Source organism: Nanorana parkeri, unplaced genomic scaffold (genome assembly GCF_000935625.1).
Source record: "Nanorana parkeri isolate BGI_ZX_2015 unplaced genomic scaffold, ASM93562v1 scaffold57, whole genome shotgun sequence".
NCBI lineage: Eukaryota > Metazoa > Chordata > Amphibia > Anura > Dicroglossidae > Nanorana > Nanorana parkeri.
This window is the reverse complement of record NW_017306325.1, coordinates 1,760,653-1,782,519: the sequence shown is the minus strand read 5'-3', so window position 1 is coordinate 1,782,519 and position 21,867 is coordinate 1,760,653. Positions and strand designations below refer to the sequence as shown.

Sequence of the window (21,867 nt, the reverse complement as noted above, 5' to 3'; positions counted from 1 at the left end):
ACTTTTTGAAAGAAAAATAAAACATTGTAAATGGCTGATAAACAGTGCTGTAGCAAACTAAATGTCATCCAGTTAGGGTTTATATTTATTTTAAAGCACAGCAACGTATTCCATAATTGTTTCTGTTTTAAAAGGTGAGACAAGCAGACTGTTAGCGTTCAGCTTCTGTTGTGTTGTGTGTGTGGTTTTTTTCCTAGTATTTAGATCATGCCATCAGGGAAAGGAACTTGGTGAAAGCCCAAATGTAAGATATAAATGTAATCACCTGCCCAGCCCTCCCTCCAATACCACACTATCTAAAGGCTAGTTAAAATCGAAAAATTCCCTATCTAAAAGCCCTTACCTTAAGCTGCGGTCAAGTGACACCTATTGGATGTCCATTGTCAGGGGACGAGAGGGGGGAGGATTGTCTGCCATTGCTAGTGAGCCCCAAAACTGGGTAAATGTTAGTCCATGTTCTGTTATGTTTTGGGGATTTTAACTAGAGATATGAGTACACCTCACTCTCCCCCCATAGTAAGAATCTAATACTTAGTCTAGGGGGATTAAGAGGTATATTTACCTTATTCCTCATTCCGTTGGTAGCTTGTGCTCTCCATTGCTCTTGCAATGTGAATAGACACTCAGCGTCCTTCAGTACAATGTATACTACGTGTTGATATAGGTGAAGGGGCATCTGCATGACTGGCAAAGAGCAGCAGCTTCATTGGACCAGTTGTCCAGCTGGTGGAAAGCCTACAGGAGCAAGGAATAGGCAAAGTAATCATGCCTATTCCATGTCCCTAGACTAAAAGAGCATTACAGGCTTACTATTTGGGAAGGGAGGTGAGAGCTACTGAAATGTATTAATTTTTTTTTTTTTTTTTACCTGATTGGAGTTTAGCTTAAATTTTAGGACCCTAGGGCTGGTAAGAGCAGATTGCTAACCACTTCAATACCATGCAAAAAATAAAAATATAATGACATACAAAAATATATTAAGCATTATTAATTCTGTGGTGTGTTGCTGTTATTAGCTTTGTTTACCATACTGCATGTACGACTCTTAAGTTTTAGGCCCCATTCACATGAAGCGACTTATCGCGCGATTTCCGCCGCGATATCGCGCATTTTTGCCACACGATATCGCGAGAAGTCGCCGGCTAATGATAGTCAATGGAGCTGTCTTAGCTCCATGTCGCTCGTCGCGGTCGCAAGTCGTTTCTACAGGACCCTTTTTTCGGCGGATTTTGCTTTTTTTCTATGGAGCCCGACGGAGAAGGTCGCGCTACCATCGCCCCGAAAGTCGCGCTATCCCGGCCGCTGCAAAGGTATGTCGCTACATTTGAATGGGGCCTAAGCATGTGTGTAATAATGGTACTTGTGAATGTTATTGCTCAATTAAACTATTTAAATATTTGGCTGGGATCAGTTTTTATAAATTCTATTATATAATATTGTAGTGATTTTTGGTGTTGGTTTTATAATTGGTAACTTTATGGAAAGTATATAATTTTTAAACAAGTCTTTGAATAACAAATTCTGTAATGCTTAATTTTTCTTTTTTCCCCCCTACCATTTGCTGCTTTCTTGTATTCCAGCATGCCGTTATTACTCCCTGAGATTGTTTTTTGAGGCTAGGAACGAACACCATAAATCTCTGCTGACCAGTACATTTATCTTGAGTTCTAACGTGATAGACTGATAAAAGTGGCTGCTCCAGGCAGCGGATAGACTGGCACACTTTAAATCTAAAGCAACTTTTTTACATACTGTATCTAGCTGTACTGAAACTAAACCTGTAGACCTGATTATAGGGAGCTTCGGGCTATGATTCACCTTCATTCAATGTGAATTGCCATTGAATGCAACAAAAACTTGCACAGTATATTCACAGTAACTGCGAATATAGGTGATAGGAAATACTGCATCTGTAAATATAGGAGCAGTCCTGCAACACAGTAGTGGCCCAGTATGATGTAGATAGCATACATAACATATAGTGCAAACAATACTGCCAAACTGTTTTACTATTTGGAGTTAAAATGCAGTAAGAGCATAAATAATTGCCAAGATGTTTGTTTCTTGCTGCCATGGTTGTATTAGTTGCACTGTAGCTGCTTTTGCTTGTTTTCTTCGATACAGATAAGTATTAACGTAGGACTTGGCGTGACCTAAAAGGGCCTAAGATGAGAACTGTTCTGAAATGCTGACCCCTTCTGGTACATGCAAGTACCTCTACTAGTCTTCAAATCCTGTGTCCCCATGAAGCCATCGTGGATCCTAGGCCTAGGCTATACACTGGGCCTTTTATAATTACTTTGGTGCTTTTTAGACTAGGCATAATGGCTTTTGCTGAAAGCTGAATGAATACAGTACCTGTGCCAAATCACTTTATATTGACCAGTGCTCATTTCAAGTCTTAAACTATCAGAGATTGTAAAGCATAAATGAGTTTTAGCCTCATACAGAATAAGCTTGGGCATTAAAATGTATGTTTCCATGACTACCAAAAATGTAAAAATAAAATAAAAATTATAACACACAAAAAACATGACGTTATACCTGTCTGTGTTCTGTGGCAGTCCTGGAATGCATTCAGTTTCATTGTTCAAGTAACCGGTAATGACAACTAGAGCCCCTTCACACTTTCACACAATGAGCGTATAACGGTATACAGGGTTTTAGTGGTGTTCCCCTTTGTCAAGTGCATCACAAAATGAATGATCTGTTAACCTGTGGGTAACTAAAAGTCACACATACTCTTCTGTCTATACAAACATGTAATCTGTTATTTACTGAATGACACAACAGGCTGAGCTGAGATTAATCGTAATCAGTATATAAAACCAAAGTAAAATTGTAGCAATAATTGTGACCAAAGAACCTTATTACACAAAAATGTTTCAAATAATACTATTTATTGAGCCATGCTAATTGTTAAAGGAGAACTATGGGGCAACCTTTTTTGCCCATAGTCCTCTTCAGGGTCACAGAAGGACATATAAGAATGTCCTCCTGTGAACAAAAACTCGGTATATAGAGAGCCATTGCCTGCTTTATTCTGAGAGCGCAGATGCTGCGCCGCAGCCAGGATGGATTCCGACAATACTGTTGAGATCCACTCTGCTGTTTGATTGACAGCTGGCTCTGCCTCTAGAAAGGCACAGCCAGCTGTACCTGGCCCCTCCCCTATCCATTCCAGAAGTCAGCACTGAAGAAACAGAGAGGGGAGGGGGAATCCCAGGGCATATGTGACTGATGGTTACCGCTCTCTGCAGTGAGAGGATAGAGAAGTCAGCGATCGGCGGCATGTGTTCGATGACTTCCCGATCAATAGAGCCGACAGCTTCAGTGTCACAGGTTGGCTTGAATTATGGGGATGATTGTTTTTCACCCACCCCTGTTTTAAAGTACCGCAGCGCTGAATACTGAAAAATGGCCTGGATGGGAAGGGGGTTTAACACCGCGGATGTCAACTGGTTAAAGTGTAGCTGTACTTAGACTATGACCAGCTCACACAAGCATGTTCACTACATGTTAAACCAATTCGTTTTAGCGTGCGGGCTAGAGTCCGTTGTATTCCGGCGGTGCAAAGCACTAGCTCCCTTTTTTTAAAATCTTTTCTGTAAATCGGCTGCAGTGCGAAGAAGGGTGATGACTTTAGGTGAGCTTCAGTATGTTTGCATAAGCCCTCGTTCACACCTGAACGTTTTGTAGCGCGTTCTACGCTCGACGAACGCTCTACAAAACGTTAAAAAAATAAATCCCATTGTATTCAATGGTCTCGTTCCCACCTTGGCGTATTTCCGCCCGTCCCTAACGCGCTACAAAACGGCCCACGCCTGAAAAGGTACAGGTACTACTTTGGGCCGTTTTGTTTCGCGCTTCCAATGGGATACAGCCAAGTAGCCTTCGGAAATGCGCGACGGTCGCGCGACTTTTTTACCGCGAATCGCGCATATGCAATACGCCTATGTGTGAACGAGACCTAAGGATCTGTACATTTGCATGCATGTCTGCATTTTTCCACAGTGTGCTGCAATCCACCTGAGGGGTGCATTGTTGTAACAATTGTTTTCAATGTGCCCTGGCGGAGACTGGTGTTGTTCAAGTGCAGAAAAACAACAGTCATCGCACATAGTGTGAACAGGTCCTTAGTTTTTCACAAATTTTTAACAAGCAGTAAAACAGCTTTAAAACAAGCCATCAATGACCTCTCTTGCTGTGTTACATACCTTGGTGTGAGCCTGAAGTGATGAGAAAGGTCTCCCCTTGCAGCTCTCGTTTTAGAGCACCCCTGGAGGTGAAACAGAAGGTGTACAGAAAGAGAGGGGCAGGAGTGCCTGTAGCTGATGCTGTAGACAACAGGGTTGATGACGCAGATGACTGAATGCCAGAAGCGACTGAAGAATCTGAACGTCAGGTGAAGATGCTAGGAATGAGTGGTAAGCAGATGAAGCAGTTTAGGAGACAGACCAGGTCGGTAACTTGCAGGTAGGTGAGGTACAAAGTCAGGAGCAGGCGCGTTGATAACATGCGAGCAGAGCGGTACCAAATCAGAAGCCAGGAGGATGTTTAGTGGGCAATCCGAGGTCAGCAAACAGCAGGGTCAGGAGTCAAGCTGGGCCAAACATCGATTCATGAACAGATTCAGGCAATAGCATAGAAAACAACTGAAGATCTGTCAGCAACGTGCAGTTGCAACAGGCATCCTTAAATAGCCCACTTGGCACCACTGTCAGGAATGGGCGTGTGCGCGCGCCATGATTTGCGGATACGCGCGTTTCTGTTTAAGTGCATGCACTATGTTGGCACCATAGCACTTGGTTAGCGCAATAGCTCGTGCAGCAGTACTATGGGCACCAACAGCATGTAGTGTAAAGCAATTACTTCTCAAAGCTCTTAACAAAGACTTTAAAGTCAAGTTTTAGTTGGCTTCTAACAGCCTTAGAAAAACGTTCTGTATATTTACATTGGCTATGTGCTAGGATTATGCCTGCATAGAAAATAAAGGAGAAAGAATGTGTGATTTCGAAGTTTACTGCTTGTTCAGAATTTGTACATACAGTGGTACCTCGGTTCACAAACTTAATTTGTTCCACATTTCTTGTCGCGAACCAAATCAAACTGATCAGACCGTGATCTCGACTAGAGAATGCCACAACCATGTGTCAGAGCAGGGAAGATGGCTGCGGTTGTGTTTGTCACCCGATGCGGACTTCATGAACGGAAGCAAAATTTCGCTGAACTTCCTGTATTTGGTATCGGCAAGTACATGAGGGGATGTACTTGTACTTGGGCCTGAAAAAGTGGCATTGGGACATCCCTAGTCTGGGCACAGGCTCACTTTGTTTGCATCCATATAGATTCCCGTTTGTAGTAACCCTTTCTTGAATCCTTTTTTAAAATCTGGTTATGGAAGTTACTTTTATTGTAGTTCGATTAGCTTGAAATTTTAAAGAATCTATCTTTTAACATTGGTTGGCGCTGTTATAGGTGAGTATACGTACAGATCGTGTTCTTGTAAATATTTAAGCTTCCCAATTTCTAGACCTGCCTGGTGTGCACTGGCATTTTGTCCTGTAAGACACAAGGCCATTACCTTTATGGAGTTTGTATCCTGGTGTTTAAAGTGATGTTTTTTAAGTTTCTTTTAGGCTCTCTGGTGTGTCTTTTTCCCCTTCTCATTACAACTGTCCTTTTTAGATTACTGGGGTAATCATGTTTGTACCAATTTACAGATTATAGTGAGGATGTGTGTGTCTGTATGTATGGCTGGGCTGGGCACAATAGAGATAAGTTCCTCTGGGGGAGGCACTGATGTAATTGGCTCCTTGTACCAGTATGTATGCATTGCATTAATATCAGGAATAAAATAATTAGCTGTATCTAGACAATTAATATGTATAGTTAGGATATCAACCGTGCATTTCAATTCTTCCTTTTTTTTCTCTTCTTTTTTGCAGGTAGTAATCAAAAGCAAATCAGGAGAGGTTATTTACCGCATCTCACCGTGGGCAAAATATGTGATTCAGGAAGAAAAAAGTGTGGTCTATGACTGGGTGCATTGGGAACCAGCACATCCTTACAAAGTAGGTGCTTTTCTGTGTTTTCTTTGTTAGGTTTGCAAGAGAGTCTCAGAATTGGCATTGGTGGTTCACTGGCTTAACATTACTCATCTACAGATGTTGCTGACCTTTTGGAGGTCAGCAGCTTTATCTAGTCTCAAGATGCAAGATGTGGGATTTTGTACCCTTACCTCCCTGTTATGTTCTGGGGGTTATGTTTTTCTTGCAAGTTGATTGGAATCCAACTTAACTGGATCAGATACAAATCACTAATAATGTTGATACGGTACTTCATCAGCAAATTAGGATTATCACGAATGACCATTATACCTTTTCAACGTGCTCATGCTGCAGGTCAGCGATGTTCAGTTTCAAGACTACAGATAATAACGGTAACAAGTGGATTCTGTGATGAACATTTTTGTTATTTTCTGCTACAAAGTGGTGCTTTTGAAGTGTGTGAAAGCATGGAGTTCCCGTTTAAGCTTATGATTTGCTATCATGACTTTGCTAAATAATTTACAAGCACCTAAACACTGAAAGCAGGCACCAAATTGTACCGCGAGATCTCTATTCAGTCTCTCAGGTAAGGACCACTACACTACAATTTAAGAGGTGCAGCGTGTGTGGTGATGCTCACACTTCAGATGTAGATGCGGTCATTGTGTACTGAATGCTCCTAAGTGCTACAAGAGCAAGAATAATTAGATACTCTGCATAAAATATAGAGAAAAAAACAACATTGTCTATCTCTTACTCTGTCCAGCTTTAGGCGATCCTTGAAAACTCATCTCTTCAGGGAGGCCTATTCCACCTTCATATAACAGTACTTTTAGATCTTCGACTACTTCATCCCAAACAGTTACCTTTTGTATCACTTGCCCCTCCTACTAAATTGTAAGTTCTCACGAGCAGGGCCCTCCTACCTCCTGTACTGAAATTGTATTGTTAATTGTATTGTTTCCCTCAGTATTATAAAGCGATGCACAAACTGTTGGCGCTATATAAATCCTGTATAATAATAATAACAATAATTATTAACACTTTTAAGGCACTATACCACGTTGGTGAGATTATTTATGCCCAGGTGAACTCTTGATAAATGTAAAATATGAAGAAAGAAGCTGCACGCCGCTATTCACTCATCACACTTTAATCCTTAAAGCTTACAGTATGATGGGACTTTCCCCCCCAGTAACCGTCCACCTCTGGCATGTTTCACCCTTACAGGCTTAGTTGTAGAGATATAAGTGGTCATTGGGGGATGCTGATATACACATTCATTGGCAGAGTTTTAGCTAAATTCTATTACAATCTCCACTTTTAAAAATCCAAAAAACTGAGCTAGATCAACACAGGCTGAATGCAAGGATGCCGAGAAAACAACTGTCCTCTATGTATGTTTTTCACATCATGTATTATATTGTGCATCAAAATGCAGCCTGTTTGCATGTGTGCATTTTAATGCAATGCACAACAACACATTACAACAGACAGTAGCATGTTGTATAGAATTGAACGAAGGGTTGTGTTAAGTGGGTTTATTCACACCAATGCAGGCAAAACACAAGAAAACAATTGTATTCTGTGTGTCCTGTTCAAACTATAACATTGTGTTGATGTGTTGTGTAAAAATGCAGCATTTTGCACATAACAATGCACCTCACTGCCTTCCACCGGAATGCACTGTGGTGCAGAGTTAAATAAAGTGTCATTTTGTGTCACTTCAATAAAGTTTAAAATATAAGTAAATAGTGTGAGGCATTGTAGCAAATCACACCAATCCCCACCATTACACACACATTTTAGGGCTTGTGTGAACGAGCTCTGCGGTATGTTGTTACAATGCATTTTAAATGCACACCAGTGCACATGCATTTGTGCATGTACGTGTGTGTTTGTTTTCCCTGTTTGCCATGCGTTGAATAAAAGCTCTTGGCGTGTGATGTGTGTGGCCTGGGGCAATGTCACACGCCGGGAGCTTTTAGGCAGTGCGTCGTAGTGCGGTGCGGATGTGTTAGGGACAGTGGAGACACGGATGGACTGGCCGGAGGAGTTGTTTGAGAGATCTTGACAACTTGGTTAATATGGTTAAGGTATTCATGGAAGGTCATCAAGTCTCCCCTGCCTTGTCATCCTTATATGCTCCCTACATCTTTTGGGTGATGAAGGATATCCCCCTGATCTGTGGATCTATTCACCATCAGATTCCCGGAAAATAGCCGCCTCCTATCTTCCTGAAGAAGCTTTGGCGAAACACATAGAAGACTGGACCCATCGTACGTTTATGAATGGCCGAAAGATACAAATTATAATGATAGAATATATCCAGTTTATTGTTTTGATGACATTGAAGCTTAAGGAGTTTATTGAGCTATTTGTAGACCTAATGTATCGATGTGGTCCAGGGAGGTATAATGCCGTATATATCCTAGTAATTCTGGGATCTTTTATATGTTTTAGTATAGATGTTTATTTTAATATATTTTTTAATTACTATGTGATGTTTGACACAATGTAGTCGTGATCCATTTATCCTTGATCTCAACACATTTAATAGCCCCATGTTTTTATTATATTTTGTTGTTGGACGTGCACGTTTAGGGGTGTGGTGTCTTGTTTTCTTTGGTGGTTCATAATAATATTTTTTTTATAAAACAGTTACAAATTATGCGGCCATGCTACTGAAGTTTGTTACATCCAAATCTTATTTTCTACTTCTTTTTAACATGATGTTTAACCCATCCCTCATCCAATCCCCCCTACAAGCAATGATATTTATTTAAAACCTTTAAAAACAACATCTCAAAAAGAATAGAAAGACATTATTTCTGAAATGTAACCCTTCAGTGTCTGATAATCCAATTACTTTTAGACCCATTGATAATTATGTGTCTCAACTATTGCACATTATAAACCTGTTTTGTACTGAAGATTCACATGAAAAATTATGTGGACGAGACCACATTGAATTAATGGCGTGAAAATTATTCAAACACGTCTGTATGGACTGGATCACATTGGATTTATGGGATCAAAATTACTGCTAATGGTTGCATCCCACTCAAAATGAATTCCCATTGGAATATGTGTCTTTAGCTCTTGCTAAATGTACCTGTATAACAGAAGTTCTGTTTTGGGTCCTGGAGGCTTTGTAGAGCTTTAAGGTGGCCATACACTTTACAACCATTGCAAGACCTTAGTCTTGCGATGGTTGTAAAGTAATTTAAAAAAACGTACAATCTGCCCATCTTGGACAGGCAGATCGTACTTGCGATGACCGCAATGCTGAACGGGCAGTGTGCGCATACCGGCCCGTTCGGCATTTGTCTCCCGGGCATGCCAAGGTTTTCGAACATGCTCCTTAGACAAAAGACGTGCAACCTTACAGTAAAAACGGTCGCACACCTTCCATACACTTTGCGATTATCGTACGATCGCGGGATTTCCCGCGATCATCGTGCGATAATCTCACAGTGTTTGGGCACCTTAAAAACGGTCACACGCCTTCCATACACTTTGCGATTATCGTACGATCGCGGGAGCATGCTCGAAAATCAGCCGAAAATCTTTCGATTTTCGGCTGGTTTGTGGCATGCTCGGGAGACAAATGCCGAACGGGCCAGTTGCGCACGCGCACACTGCCGTTCAGCATTGCGGTCATCGGAAGCCCACCCCTCAGCGGGGCGGGCTTGCGATGATCGCAAGTACGATCTGCCTGTCCAGGATGGGCAGATCGTACGTTTTTTTAATGACTTTACAACCTTTGCAAGACTTAGGTCTTGCGATGGTTGTAAAGTGTATGGCCACCTTAAGGTGGAATAAAGCCCCCATTTCTATATCCACATGTCACCTGTTAGCCAGACCTCATTATTAGTCCCAGCTGTCTTCAGGCCTTTATATTTGCAAGCTTATGGGGCTTGTTCTCTTTCTCTTGGGTGTGGCTGCCCACTGTTGTGTGAAATTGCTGAGTGCTGCCAGAAAACTAAAATGGTACAAATGCTGCCTGTTTGCTTTCAGGAGTCATCAGGGGGGTACCCTGTTAGTGAGGAACTGACCGGAGCTTAGGTAGTAGCTTGGACAAGCAGATGTTTTGTTTGTTTTATCCTAAAGACTTGCTGTACGAAGTCAGCATTAAAACTGTTTGTTGGCTGTGTTTCTGTAAACAAGCGCAGGACAATCCTGATTGGGCTATTTCCAACATTAGACACGGGTGGAAGTTTTAAATGGCTCAAATTATCCAATGGGGACACCTTAAATTGACACTAATCTCAGGAGTTAAATCTTAAAAATGCATTCAAGTACCTTAACTACCAACAAAAATGTATCTTATTTGTGCATCACTCAGTTATAGTTCCCGTGAAGGACAGTGTCCGCAGGAATTCAGAGATAATTTGAGGATCTATAGCTGACTGATGTACATATAAGCTACAGCATTCTTAATAGTTAAGGTACTTGATTGTATTTTTAAGATTTAACACCTGAGTTCAGTGTCACTTTAACAGCCACTAGCCAGGGGGTACATTGGGCAGTGGGGAAAGGTGGGCGAGTATGTGTCAAAATGTATTTATATATTGAATTGCATTCTTGATTTTAATAAAGTTGAAGATTATACAGTATTGAGGTCAAGTTATAGAAAGTCTCTTATATGGAATCTATATGTTTCTGCAGCATTCTTAAGTATGGTGTATTGGGAGTGTAGGGGTTGCTGCAAATGCACAGATTCTTCATGCAACCCTGAACTTGATGATGTGATTTTACAATGAGCAGTTCTAGCTGTTCTAGCTTTCTTGTCACTCATTTAGAAAGATTTCAGTGCATACATGAGAGTGAGCTGTGCAACATATATAGTTAACCTGGAAGGTGTTTTTCTGTATTAAAATTATTTTTATTTTAGCAACAACATGAGCATCCACGAAGACCAAAAAGTGTACGCATATATGAAGCGCATGTTGGAATTGCATCTCCAGAAGGAAAAATTGCATCCTATAAAAATTTCACCTATAATGTTTTGCCCAAAATAAAGGATCTGGGTAAGTTACATTAATAATTATATGTGTGGATCCCTGTAATTTTGCCGTGTGATCACTATGTGTTCTCTTTGTCGACCAATAAATGTTCACCTTTCACCATTTCCTCCAAGAGAATGCTCCAAGCACTGAAATACTCCTATAGGCTTGTGGAAAGCAATACATTTATTTTGTGACCTCTTTAGCAACAAAGAGATACAAACACATTATGTTATAGTACACGTATCTTTTGTCTCTTTGTTGTCTTGGAGGGTTTAACTCAGCATGTTTTCCTATAAACCTTTTATTGAATCACATAGTTGCATAGTTGATTTTAACAACATTTTGCTGTTGTAAATTGAATGCAGTTAGTCTTTTTCTTGATCTCAACTATTTTTTTTGTGATCCACTGTGTGTCAACATATTTGTTTCTTTCTTTTTTGAGAAGGGAAATTAAAGGAGAACTATGGGGTCAGGGCTTTTCCCCATAGTTCTCCTTAGGGTAACGGGAGGACACAAACTAGCGTCCTCCCGTTACCCTAATCTCAGTATACCGCGAGCTATAGCTCGCGGTATACTGAGACACCGCAGCCGGAGCGGATCCCGACATCGATGTCGAGATCCGCCCAGCTGCGTGAGTGACAGCTGGCTCTCCCTATCTAGAGGCAGAGCCAGCTGTACCCGTCCGATCCACCAGTCAGCGCTGGCGGATCGGAGCGGGGGGAATCCAGCCCCTCCCCTGTCACGGCAGAGAGCCGTGACAGGATCGAGAGGTGAGCGAACACCGGTATATGTTCGCTCACCTCCCGATCTACTGAGCCGACCTGTGACAGTCTCATTGTCACAGGTCGGCTAGAACTATGAGGTGATTGAAAAGCACTCACCTCATAGTTCTCCTTTAATGCTGCAGCCATAATACAACTTCTTTATGACCACAAATTATTTATTTCATCATTTTATTACTGTGTTTCTGTGCTTAAATTTCTCTCCAAGTAGCCAGTAAAAAATTCTCCCTGTAGACAGAAAAATAACACAAAGGCAGCTACAGTTTGATTGACCAAAGGAGAAGAGAGGGACATTAGTAAAGGAAAAAAAAAAATGAAAAACTCACACACATGCAAATATAACTACATAAATATATATTTTAATGCATACAGTTTTGCTCTGCAAACTGAGAGAAGTTATTCCCAAACTTACTAGATTCTAGTTGCCCAATGTTCAATTTCTGTTCAGGTGGCTCAGATAACAGTCATTTTTTTCTCTAAAGTACTGCTGACTACAATAGAAAAGCTCTGCTGGCTAATGTGGAAACTGTTTCAACTGTATGTACAGGTGAAACTCGAATAATTAGAATATCATGCAAAAGTTTCTGTGTTCTTTATAAACTAACTGAAAAAAGACACAGACACTATAGTGAAATCTAGCCTGGTGGCTACTGGCTACCTGTAGATAATCAGCATTTATTCAGATTTGCAAAAGTAGATAGAACACATTAAAGTCGACCTTGGTGTAGAATGCAAAGTCCACTTATAATGTCAGTGCCCACTCCCCCTGTCATATACAGTAGCTATTATTGAACAATGCACCTGTAAGAAAGAAAGTTACATTTATTTTGTGTTTTTCCTGGACCCACCTGTCTCGTTCTAATAAGACACCTATGGTCCCTGTAGAGGATGTTCCTGTTTTTAAGGACCACATGGACTAGAGATTAGACGTTAAGGCCCTATTTGCCCTTGTAGGCCCTGCTATGCAACCTACTGTGTCCACATGGCAATGTGTCACACCTTATCTGAGTGGCTAGAGACCCTGGGCCAATCCAAAACAACTACAGTAGTGCTCTTTCCTATGGCCTTGTGCTATAGCGTTTTTGACCTGGCAGATAACCTTGGTCGATCCTCCAGGATGGGTCTTCTGTCTGTCCACATGCAATTTATCCCAAGGCCTAAACATGCCTGTTTAAATTGGCTGAATACAAACCAGGTGCATAAGAACAAAGGAAGGATCCTTGCTGTGTGTGTGCAAGCACTGGGCTCCCTGCACAGGTTTGACATCCCATGCTGCTGAGTAAGAGCTAGAGCTATCCAATCAGATGTGGGCATGAGCTTTTCTGTTTGCAGAGCTAATAAACTGGCTCAGCAGTGTGTGTGTCAGTGCTAGACAGAAAGACTACTGCTTCCACAGAGTGAGCAAGGGTCTTCTTCGCTGCAGCATGCTGGCAGGGGACAGGCTTCTTCTCGGGCTGTGGCTGCATTCCAAAGAAAACAAGCTATAAATAAGGGCTTGTTCATACCGTAATGTGCATGCACTGGCATCCATATTTAAATTGCACAATGTTGCAATGCACATTGCTATGATTTGAGCTGCAGCTCATTGCAACACGTTTTAGCGCATCTCCGCACGCTGTACACAAATGCCGCCTGTCCTATTTTTCTTTTCAGAGCAACAAAGGACATTGTTGTAGACTGAAAGCATAGAAAATAAGGCTATTTGCCTTGTCCTTGCATTGGGTAGTGCAGCCCAGACAGACTCCGACCTGACTCTCTCATGTTGAGGAATCTCACCTTGTATTGAAGCAGAATAAGGTGGTACATAAAACTCTTTCTGAAGTCAGCCTGCACAGCTATTATAAATTATGACTCCATATTTAGATTCTTGTCCTGTAAAATATAGTAAAGCTCCATTGATGAAAGACCATTAACTATCAAATTATTCTTCAGTGTGAACAATGTTGAATCATTAAATCAAGCTTTTCATAAACACTGTAAAGATAACTGCAGTATGTTCCTGCTTCTCCATGATCAATAGGACAGGATGTTCAGAATTTCAGAGGAGGGGAAAGAAAACAGAATTTATTACTGTGCTCTTAATAACCTGAAGGTTATTCTTTAGTGATATTAATCATTTGCTGTCTGTTTGAAGGGGGATCTCTTTTTCTGACATTAAAGTTTGACTTGAGAAGGATTTGTTCTAACTTCTGTAGATTTATCACTTAACTATTTTCCCTTCAGGTTTCTTTCATTCCATATCAAAGAATGGCAGTTTAACTAAGTGACAAAAAAAATGGGGAGGGAGGTTTTTTTACATTCTATTTTCTTTTTGTATTGGATTACGTTTTTTTTTTGTTTTTTTTCTGTTCAAAGAGATCTACACCAACTTTTATGTCTGCTCTTTTTAAGAGCTTCCTTGAGGGAGTTGAATGAGATAAGGAATATGTAAATGATTAAAGATATAAGTTGGAAACGTATTTACGGGGAAAAAAAGCCATGGTTAAGCATAAGGCACAGTACAAAACAATCAATTACGTCCGCCTGCTTTCATGATCTACCTTGCAAATATCAAAAGTGCAAGTGAAGTTCAGAACATGCAGATGGGCATAGTTAGTATTCCGAAGTCAAACTGCTTTTTGTATTTGCATTTTTCCCTTTTTTTCCCAGTCTTATTAAAATAGAAAAATGCTACATTTGTTGGTCTTTTGGACATTTCAAAGTGACCTTTTCCTATCATTTACATGAAGGTCATTAACATTAAAATATTAGGCCGGCTTTAATGTTCGCCTACTGCCTGGATTGCTTTTTACATCCTAATCAAAAATATGGATTTGAATTTGGTGTATTTTTTTCAATGGAATTTTCCATACTGCTTGTACCATGGAGATCTGAATGGATTTGCTGGATTGGCCTAGAGAAAACTAAATTTTGTAAGACAAATTTTATTTTCTCTCTTTTACATTAAAGAGTTAGTTCACCTTTACAGAGAAATGCCCTACACAGTTACTAAACACCATTCCATAACCCTAAACTAATCAGATTGAGCTCAGAGGCTGCTACAGGAGACAGAGAGCACTGCACATGTGCGGGTGCTCGGGAGAAGGACTGTGCTTGCTCCTGCACTGCTAGGGGATGTTCATCTTAAAGGCTGGCCTGTCCAAGAAAGAATTAGAGGATGGAGATTTCAAAACTGGCAAAACTATTTTCTTACAAGGTGATCCTGACGGTCACCTTATGCAACTTCCTGTGATGGTGTGGCAGTACTACTGCGCTGGTTCTGAATTTAAGACAGTGTTGTCATCCTTATGTAGTCTGTCTGCTTCCACTACAGTTGGATGAGATGTCATCACATGTGTCACAGCTATTAGTATTGTGACTCCTGATTCACAACTTGTAGCTTATAAGTCAGCAGCTGGGTCACACCTAGTTCTGTCCCTGCTTTGATTGGCCTCCCACTCGATCCTCCCACTGTGAGCTGCTGTGTGTAAGAGGGGGAAGCATGGAAGACACAAATGAAAGAGGATTTGGCTCACTAGGTGAAGGTAAATTAAGTTTTTACATTGCATATTAACTGGTACTTGTTTAGACCTTCACATACAGTAGGAGTCTTTGGATGTACTTTAAATTCTTGTAAAGCAAAGGGATGGGGTGTTTACAGCCTTCTGCGTGTGTTTCAATGGTTATACAAAATAAAAGCACATTTTCTAGATTTACTGGAATTGTACTTAAATATGCTTATTTTAAATATATAGATAGATAGATATAGATATATATCTATATCTATCGATAGATAGATTTACAGTCGCTATGGGGCACCAGATGATTTGAAAGAACTTGTTGATGTAGCTCATTCTATGGGAATTATGGTTCTGCTTGATGTAGTTCATAGCCATGCATCAAAGAACAGTGAAGATGGACTCAACCAGTTTGATGGTACAAATTCCTGCTTCTTCCATGATGGACCAAGAGGCACCCATGATCTCTGGGACAGCAGGCTATTTGACTACTCCAAGTGAGTTTTTTATTTGTGTTGTATTTTTTTGACGCTTGTGCTGTTTTTTTTGTGTTTTTTTTTTAATTCCCTATTTCATGTAATTTAGTTTTTTATTCCCTATTTTATGTAATTAGTATTTTAAAAGCGTAACTCCTGGTATATGCTAAATACAGCTTAAAACTCCTCCAAAATGCATGGCCCAGCAGGAATTTATAACTTGCCTTTTTCCTGCAGAGTAATATTCTTCTCCATAGAGAAGCTGCAAAGAAATGTGAGATGTAGGTTTATGCTGCGGCCTCCAGGAGAAACCACCAACCCACCATCACCCCCCACCCCCCTTGCTTGTGCCTCCATCAGCTAGCTGGCTTCTGTGGAGGCTCCCATGCATGCACCTTCATGGCCATGTTAGATAGAAAGAAACTGCGCTAGAAATCAAATAACACTCTAAGAGCAGCTGTGATTAATAGGTGAGTACACCCAAAATAGGAAAAAAGAAAATAGCACTGCGCTTCAAACTCAAAAATTATATTCCTAAAATGTGAAAAAAAATAGTATAAAATGTGAAATTGTTACAAAGGGATATGCAAATTTGTGTCATACACAACACCTGTGTTGCACAATGCCTGTGCTAATGATATAAAACAAAAAACAAAAAAAACATGCTAGTACATCTCATAAAATGTGTACATATAGAAAATCCTGTGTTGAATCTCACAAGTGATGTATAACTCCCTCTTAATCTACATAACCATGTGTGAAGTCCATTACTTCTGGATACAATAAAGTCCTTCTATGTGAGGATATATCTTCCTGCTTTTATAGTCAACACCAACGTCCGTGAATGCAAAAACAATTAGTGAATCAGTGCTCTCCAGTCTCCACCGTGCTCAAAGATAAGATATATATAGAAACGAATCCTCTCCTTTGTTTTTAATCCGACAATAAATTGGGGTAGATTCCTCCCAACTATGGCTTATCTTTCCAAAATCGTGTAATTGAGCCCCCGCATTAGTCGCCGGCTGGTCTAAATAAATGACATGCAGCCAACATTGGGGTGAGTGTGTATGGATGGGAGTACATATATTCAGGGAGTGGCTTCAGGAGATTACATTAATATGTTAAAAAGTATCCTTGTTTTCTTTAAAGGACAATCTGTGGTATCTGACCCGGGGCATTTCAGAAATCAAAATGTTTTTACCTTTATTCTGCCAAACTTTGAATAGTCAGTGCCGTCCGTCCGTTTTTCTACTACGGGCGGACGGCAAGAGGTTAAAGGCCAGGCCCACTTCCTTGTACTTCTGTGATTTCATGTTTGTCAGAAGCAATCTGTTCATCATGCACGAGTTGTCAATGTTTGTTTTGTTCAGCTATACATGTTTTTTTATATATTTTTTTTTTTACTACTTAGTATCTGCATGTAAGTCAAGCAGAGCACACATAATGAGATTACTTCCTAAGTACATTACGGGGAAGAAGCTCATCTCGTATGGTGCTTAGATTCTGTCTGGAAAAATTGAAGACATCTAAATCTTTTAAGGTGTTCATTGTTAAATGACTGTGAAATGACAAATAACTCCTGTGTATATGATGCAGCTGTTTTGTAGCAAGAAGTAAACAGTCTGTAATATACTTCTGACAATGATAATGGCCCTATGCAGATTTTTTGGGGAACTGCGTGTGGTACAACTAAAGGAGTGTCGTGTTATGACATTTTAGGAGAGCAGTAAAAAGTTATTTTGGAAATGAGCTCAGTGGTGAGGTGTAACACGGAGTGTTGTACTTTGCAGTTCAGACAACGTTCTTTTTTTATTAAAGCTTGAAGTTTAGTTTGTTTCTTGTAATCTCCATTCATAGAAGTTGCAGTATGGTTGGAGAATGAGAGGATGAATGGTGGGATTCACTTCCTTTAATCACAGGTCGCTTTGCCTTGTGGGAGCTAAAAGTACAACTTCCATGATTGGAGAAGAATGGACGAAGTAAGGGGGTGAAGGATGCACATTTTGCAGACACTTTCACACTGCTGTTAACCCCCGCAACAAAAGATCTGCTCTGTAGGGATTTTCTGGGGGCACTCGTGGGAGGATTTCTACATTGGGCAGCAGCAACTAGGACATGGGACGTTATGTCCCTGGGGCTGCATAATAAAAAGAAAATGTGACTAAACTTCACCTTGAAAGGAAACTTGTCATAGAAAAAAATTCACAACCTGCCTTTACTGACCACCTCTCAAATTGCTGGTTACCTGGTTGTCATTCTAAAGCTCTGTCTTCAGTGCTTTAGGCTGGGTTCACACCTGGGCGTTCCAAATAGGCGCGTTTTATGCTCGTTTTTTAAGCACGTTTTTAGCACGTTTTAAGCACTTTTTTTTGTTCAATGAAACGCGCGTTCGACACTTGTCCGGGGATCGCGGACAAGGTAAGACCTATGCTGTATTCCCGAGTGTGGCTCGGGGGTTACCGCTTTGTTAACCCCGAGCCACACTTGGGAATACCAATGGATACGTGCTGAAAGACGCCCCAAAGAAGCTCCTGTACTATTTCGGGCGTAGGGCGTTTTTCAGCGTGTCAAAATACACCCATGTGGGAACCATGCCCATAGGAGTTAATAGGATTTCACTGCTTGAGCGTTTTTCAGCGCTTCGATCAGCACTGAAAAACGCCCAGGTGTGAACCCAGCCTTAAAGTGACACCAAACTCTGGCGTTAAACCTTAAAAATACATTCAAGTACCTTAACTATTAACAACAATGTATCTTATTTGTGTATCACTGTAGATCCTCAGAATGTCTCTGAATTGGTGCTGTCCTTCCTTCTGGAGAGTGGATGCCTTTGTTCTCCATGGTCCCTGTGTGTGTTATAAAGTAGCCACCACTCCACGCTCTCTCCCATAATGGATTGCAATCTCATGTTTAGTTTGCTCATTTGTATTGAGATTGTAGTCCATCACGTGAGTGAGCTTGGAGCGGTGGCTATGTTACATCACACACATGGTCCATGGAGAAGGACGGACAGAAGGAAGGACAATGTCAGTATGAATTAATTTACTTTTTTCATTTTAAGTAAATTAATGCGTATATACCCCTTCGATGTTAAATGATTTGTATCAACCCTCTTTTGCTGGACAGCTTGGTCTGTTAAATAAAGTTAAAAGCTAACAAACTTACTGGCCAGATTACCAGGTTAAAAAAAGTTGAAAAGCCTTAAAAGAGAACTATGGGGTAAGTGTTTTTCCCCATAGTTCTCTTAAGGGTCACCGGAGGACATATGCTAACCTCCTCCCGTGACCCAAAGCTCAGTATATCGCGAGCTACAGCTCGCGGTATACTGAGACCAGCGCAGCTGGGACGGATCCCAACAATGCTGTCGAAATCCACCCAGCTGCGTGAATGACAGCTGGCTCTGCCTATCTAGAGGCAGAGCCAGCTGCACCCGCCCCCTCCCCCGCCCGTTTCCCCAGTCAGGGCTGGAGGATCGGAGCGGGTAGGGGAAGAATCCCTGCTGAGAGCCGTGACTAACAGTCACGGCTCTCTGCAGGGACATGATTGATAAGTGAGCAAGCGACGGTATGCGTTCGCTCACTTCCCGATCTATTGAGCCGATGTGTGACAGTTTAATTGTCACATGTTGACTCGAACTATGAGGATGAGTGATTTTCACTCACCTCATAGTTCTCCTTTAAGAAAGAAAACTAATGCAGCCACCACACCAGGTGATTTCCCCATAGTTATCTTAAGGGTCACGGGAGGACATATACCAGCGTCCTCCCGTGACCCAAAGCTCAGTATATCGTGAGCTACAGCTTGCGGTATACTAAGACCGCCGCAGTCGGGACAGATCCCGACAATGCTGTCGAGATCCACCCAGCTGCGTGAGTGACAGCTGGCTCTGCCTATCTAGAGGCAGAGCCAGCTGTGCCCGCCCCCTCCCCTGTCCGTTCCTCCACTCAGCCCTGGAGGATCGGAGGGGGAGAATTCCTGCAGGGAGCCGTAACTGACGGTCACCGCTCTCTGCAGGGAGATGATCGAAAAGTGAGCGAGCGACAGAATGTGTTCGCTCACTTTCCAATCTATAGAGCTGACGTGTGACACATTGTTTCATTGTAACACGTCGCCTCGAACTATGAGGATGAGTGATTTTCACTCACCTCCTAATTCCCCTTTTAAATGAAAGTTTGTATCTGGATTTCCGCTTTAACTGTATTAGCAATAAGGACTGAAAAAAAAATTTGAGCATGAAGCTCCGTATGGAACTATTTTTACTGTGGTTGATCAAGAGCAATTTTTCTGCTGCTGGCATCGAGTGAATCAGAAACCCCCCATGTAGCTCAGCCCCAAATCAGAACATTATACAGCAAATGCATATTTGATTTTTTTTTTATATCTCTGCAAAATGATCATCTATACATTTTATTGTAATATTTAACCTGTTACTAGTCTCTCCATAAAATGTTTGGTGCTAGTTGGTCTATGGCAGTGCATACTGAGTCCTCCGTGCCATTAACCCTCTTATCTCTTTCATCTAATTCCATACTCGCAAGTCAGACACAACACAGAAATTGCTTATAGATTTTTAGCATAGCCGCATAATGTCTTCAGTGATTGTTAATACGTTTCAGAAAAACCTAGTTGTGCGTTCTTATTAGTCCTCTGATTTACACCATATTAATATGTGATGGCTTTATAGAGGATAGCCTACTGATCTATCATCTAAATTCTATGCCACTGAGATAATTTATAATGTGCTAAAATATTGATTGGGCCTTTCCATTCCCTCCCCTTCATTTTCTTTCTGCTCATTGTAATTCCACAAGGCAGAAGATTTTCGCTACAGCGGATAGTTGTTGATTTCCAACAGGCTTTTCTTGTAATTCAGAGGAGCGGTATACGTATAGAAGCACCGCAGACAAAACGTGTAAATTTTATTAACCTTTAAGAATCACGGATCTTACCTGTGTGATGGTATAATATTAGCACCACATTTGATGGATTTTACATTTTTTTTTTTAGCAGATTTCTTAAGGAAGTTTACTTTTTCATGGTGTTTTAGGTTGGAATTGTAATTTTATATGCCTGTAGTGGAAGTGATTTATTCTAGGAAAACATGAATGGGGTTTTCCAAGGAGAATAGAAATTTCCTTCTGTGATAATGCTCTTAGCATAGTAACATGGAGGGGGCTGTACCCCATGCAGCCTGCGAACAAGTAGCATGACCCTTATCCTGCTGATGCTTACACAGCTTGTCAGACTATTACTTCTAATGATTTGTATGGGTTTAGCATCACCTGTAGCTCTCTATCAAATAATAAAAGCAATGGTGAGTAATACAGATAACATGTAGCACTTTTAGTGCCATGTACCTACAGTTGTATAACAAATACAGCAATAACATGATTTAGTAGGAGTCCTTTTATAGTCTAGAACAGGGGTGGCCACAATTTATGTGTTAAGATCTACTTTTGAAATGACAAGCTACATGAGATCTACCAACGGAGAAAAACCTCCCTCGCTGTCTCTCCTGGCTGTCTCTCCTGGCTCTCTCTCCTTGCTCATCCTCCTTACTGTCTCTCCTCTCTCTTCTGGCTTTCTTTCCTCGCTCTCTCTCTCTCCTGGCTGTCTCTCCTTGCTCTCTCTCCTGGCTCACCTTGCTGTATTTTGCAAATAGTGTAGTGCAGCAGGCTGTGTAAACTAATATTCTATGATGTAATACATAGCACTTCAACCACCAGTATCCACCAGAAAGGTGTCAGGGAGCTTGGCTCAGCAGACTCAGGCTAATAGGTAATCATGTGTGCACATCTAAATAAATACACCAAAATGGAATAAAGGGGCCGCCATTCACACCCTTCCCGATCTACCAGCATCAGCTTTGAGAGCTACTGGTAGATCACGATCTACCTAATGGGCACCCCTGGTCTAGAAGAACCATAGGTGGAGTTAAAAGGAATTGAGTGAACTCTATATAAGATGGCAGTAGGTACCTTGCCAGATATTAAGAAGAACTCTGGGCATGTACAAAATGTATCCTTGCAGTGGGGCTGCCTCTGCACTGC

The 21,867-nt window shown here is 41.1% G+C and overlaps 1 protein-coding gene across 1 annotated transcript in view; it reads left to right on the top strand.

Moving 5' to 3' along the window:
• GBE1 (1,4-alpha-glucan branching enzyme 1) overlaps positions 1 to 21,867 on the top strand; it is a 106,837-nt gene that overhangs the window by 45,253 nt on the left and 39,717 nt on the right. The window contains exons 5-8 of the mRNA XM_018576140.1: positions 5,949 to 6,074; positions 10,948 to 11,083; positions 12,939 to 13,101; positions 15,629 to 15,838. Coding sequence (XP_018431642.1) covers positions 5,949 to 6,074; positions 10,948 to 11,083; positions 12,939 to 13,101; positions 15,629 to 15,838 — 635 coding nt within the window. The remainder of the gene's footprint in view (positions 1 to 5,948; positions 6,075 to 10,947; positions 11,084 to 12,938; positions 13,102 to 15,628; positions 15,839 to 21,867) is intronic.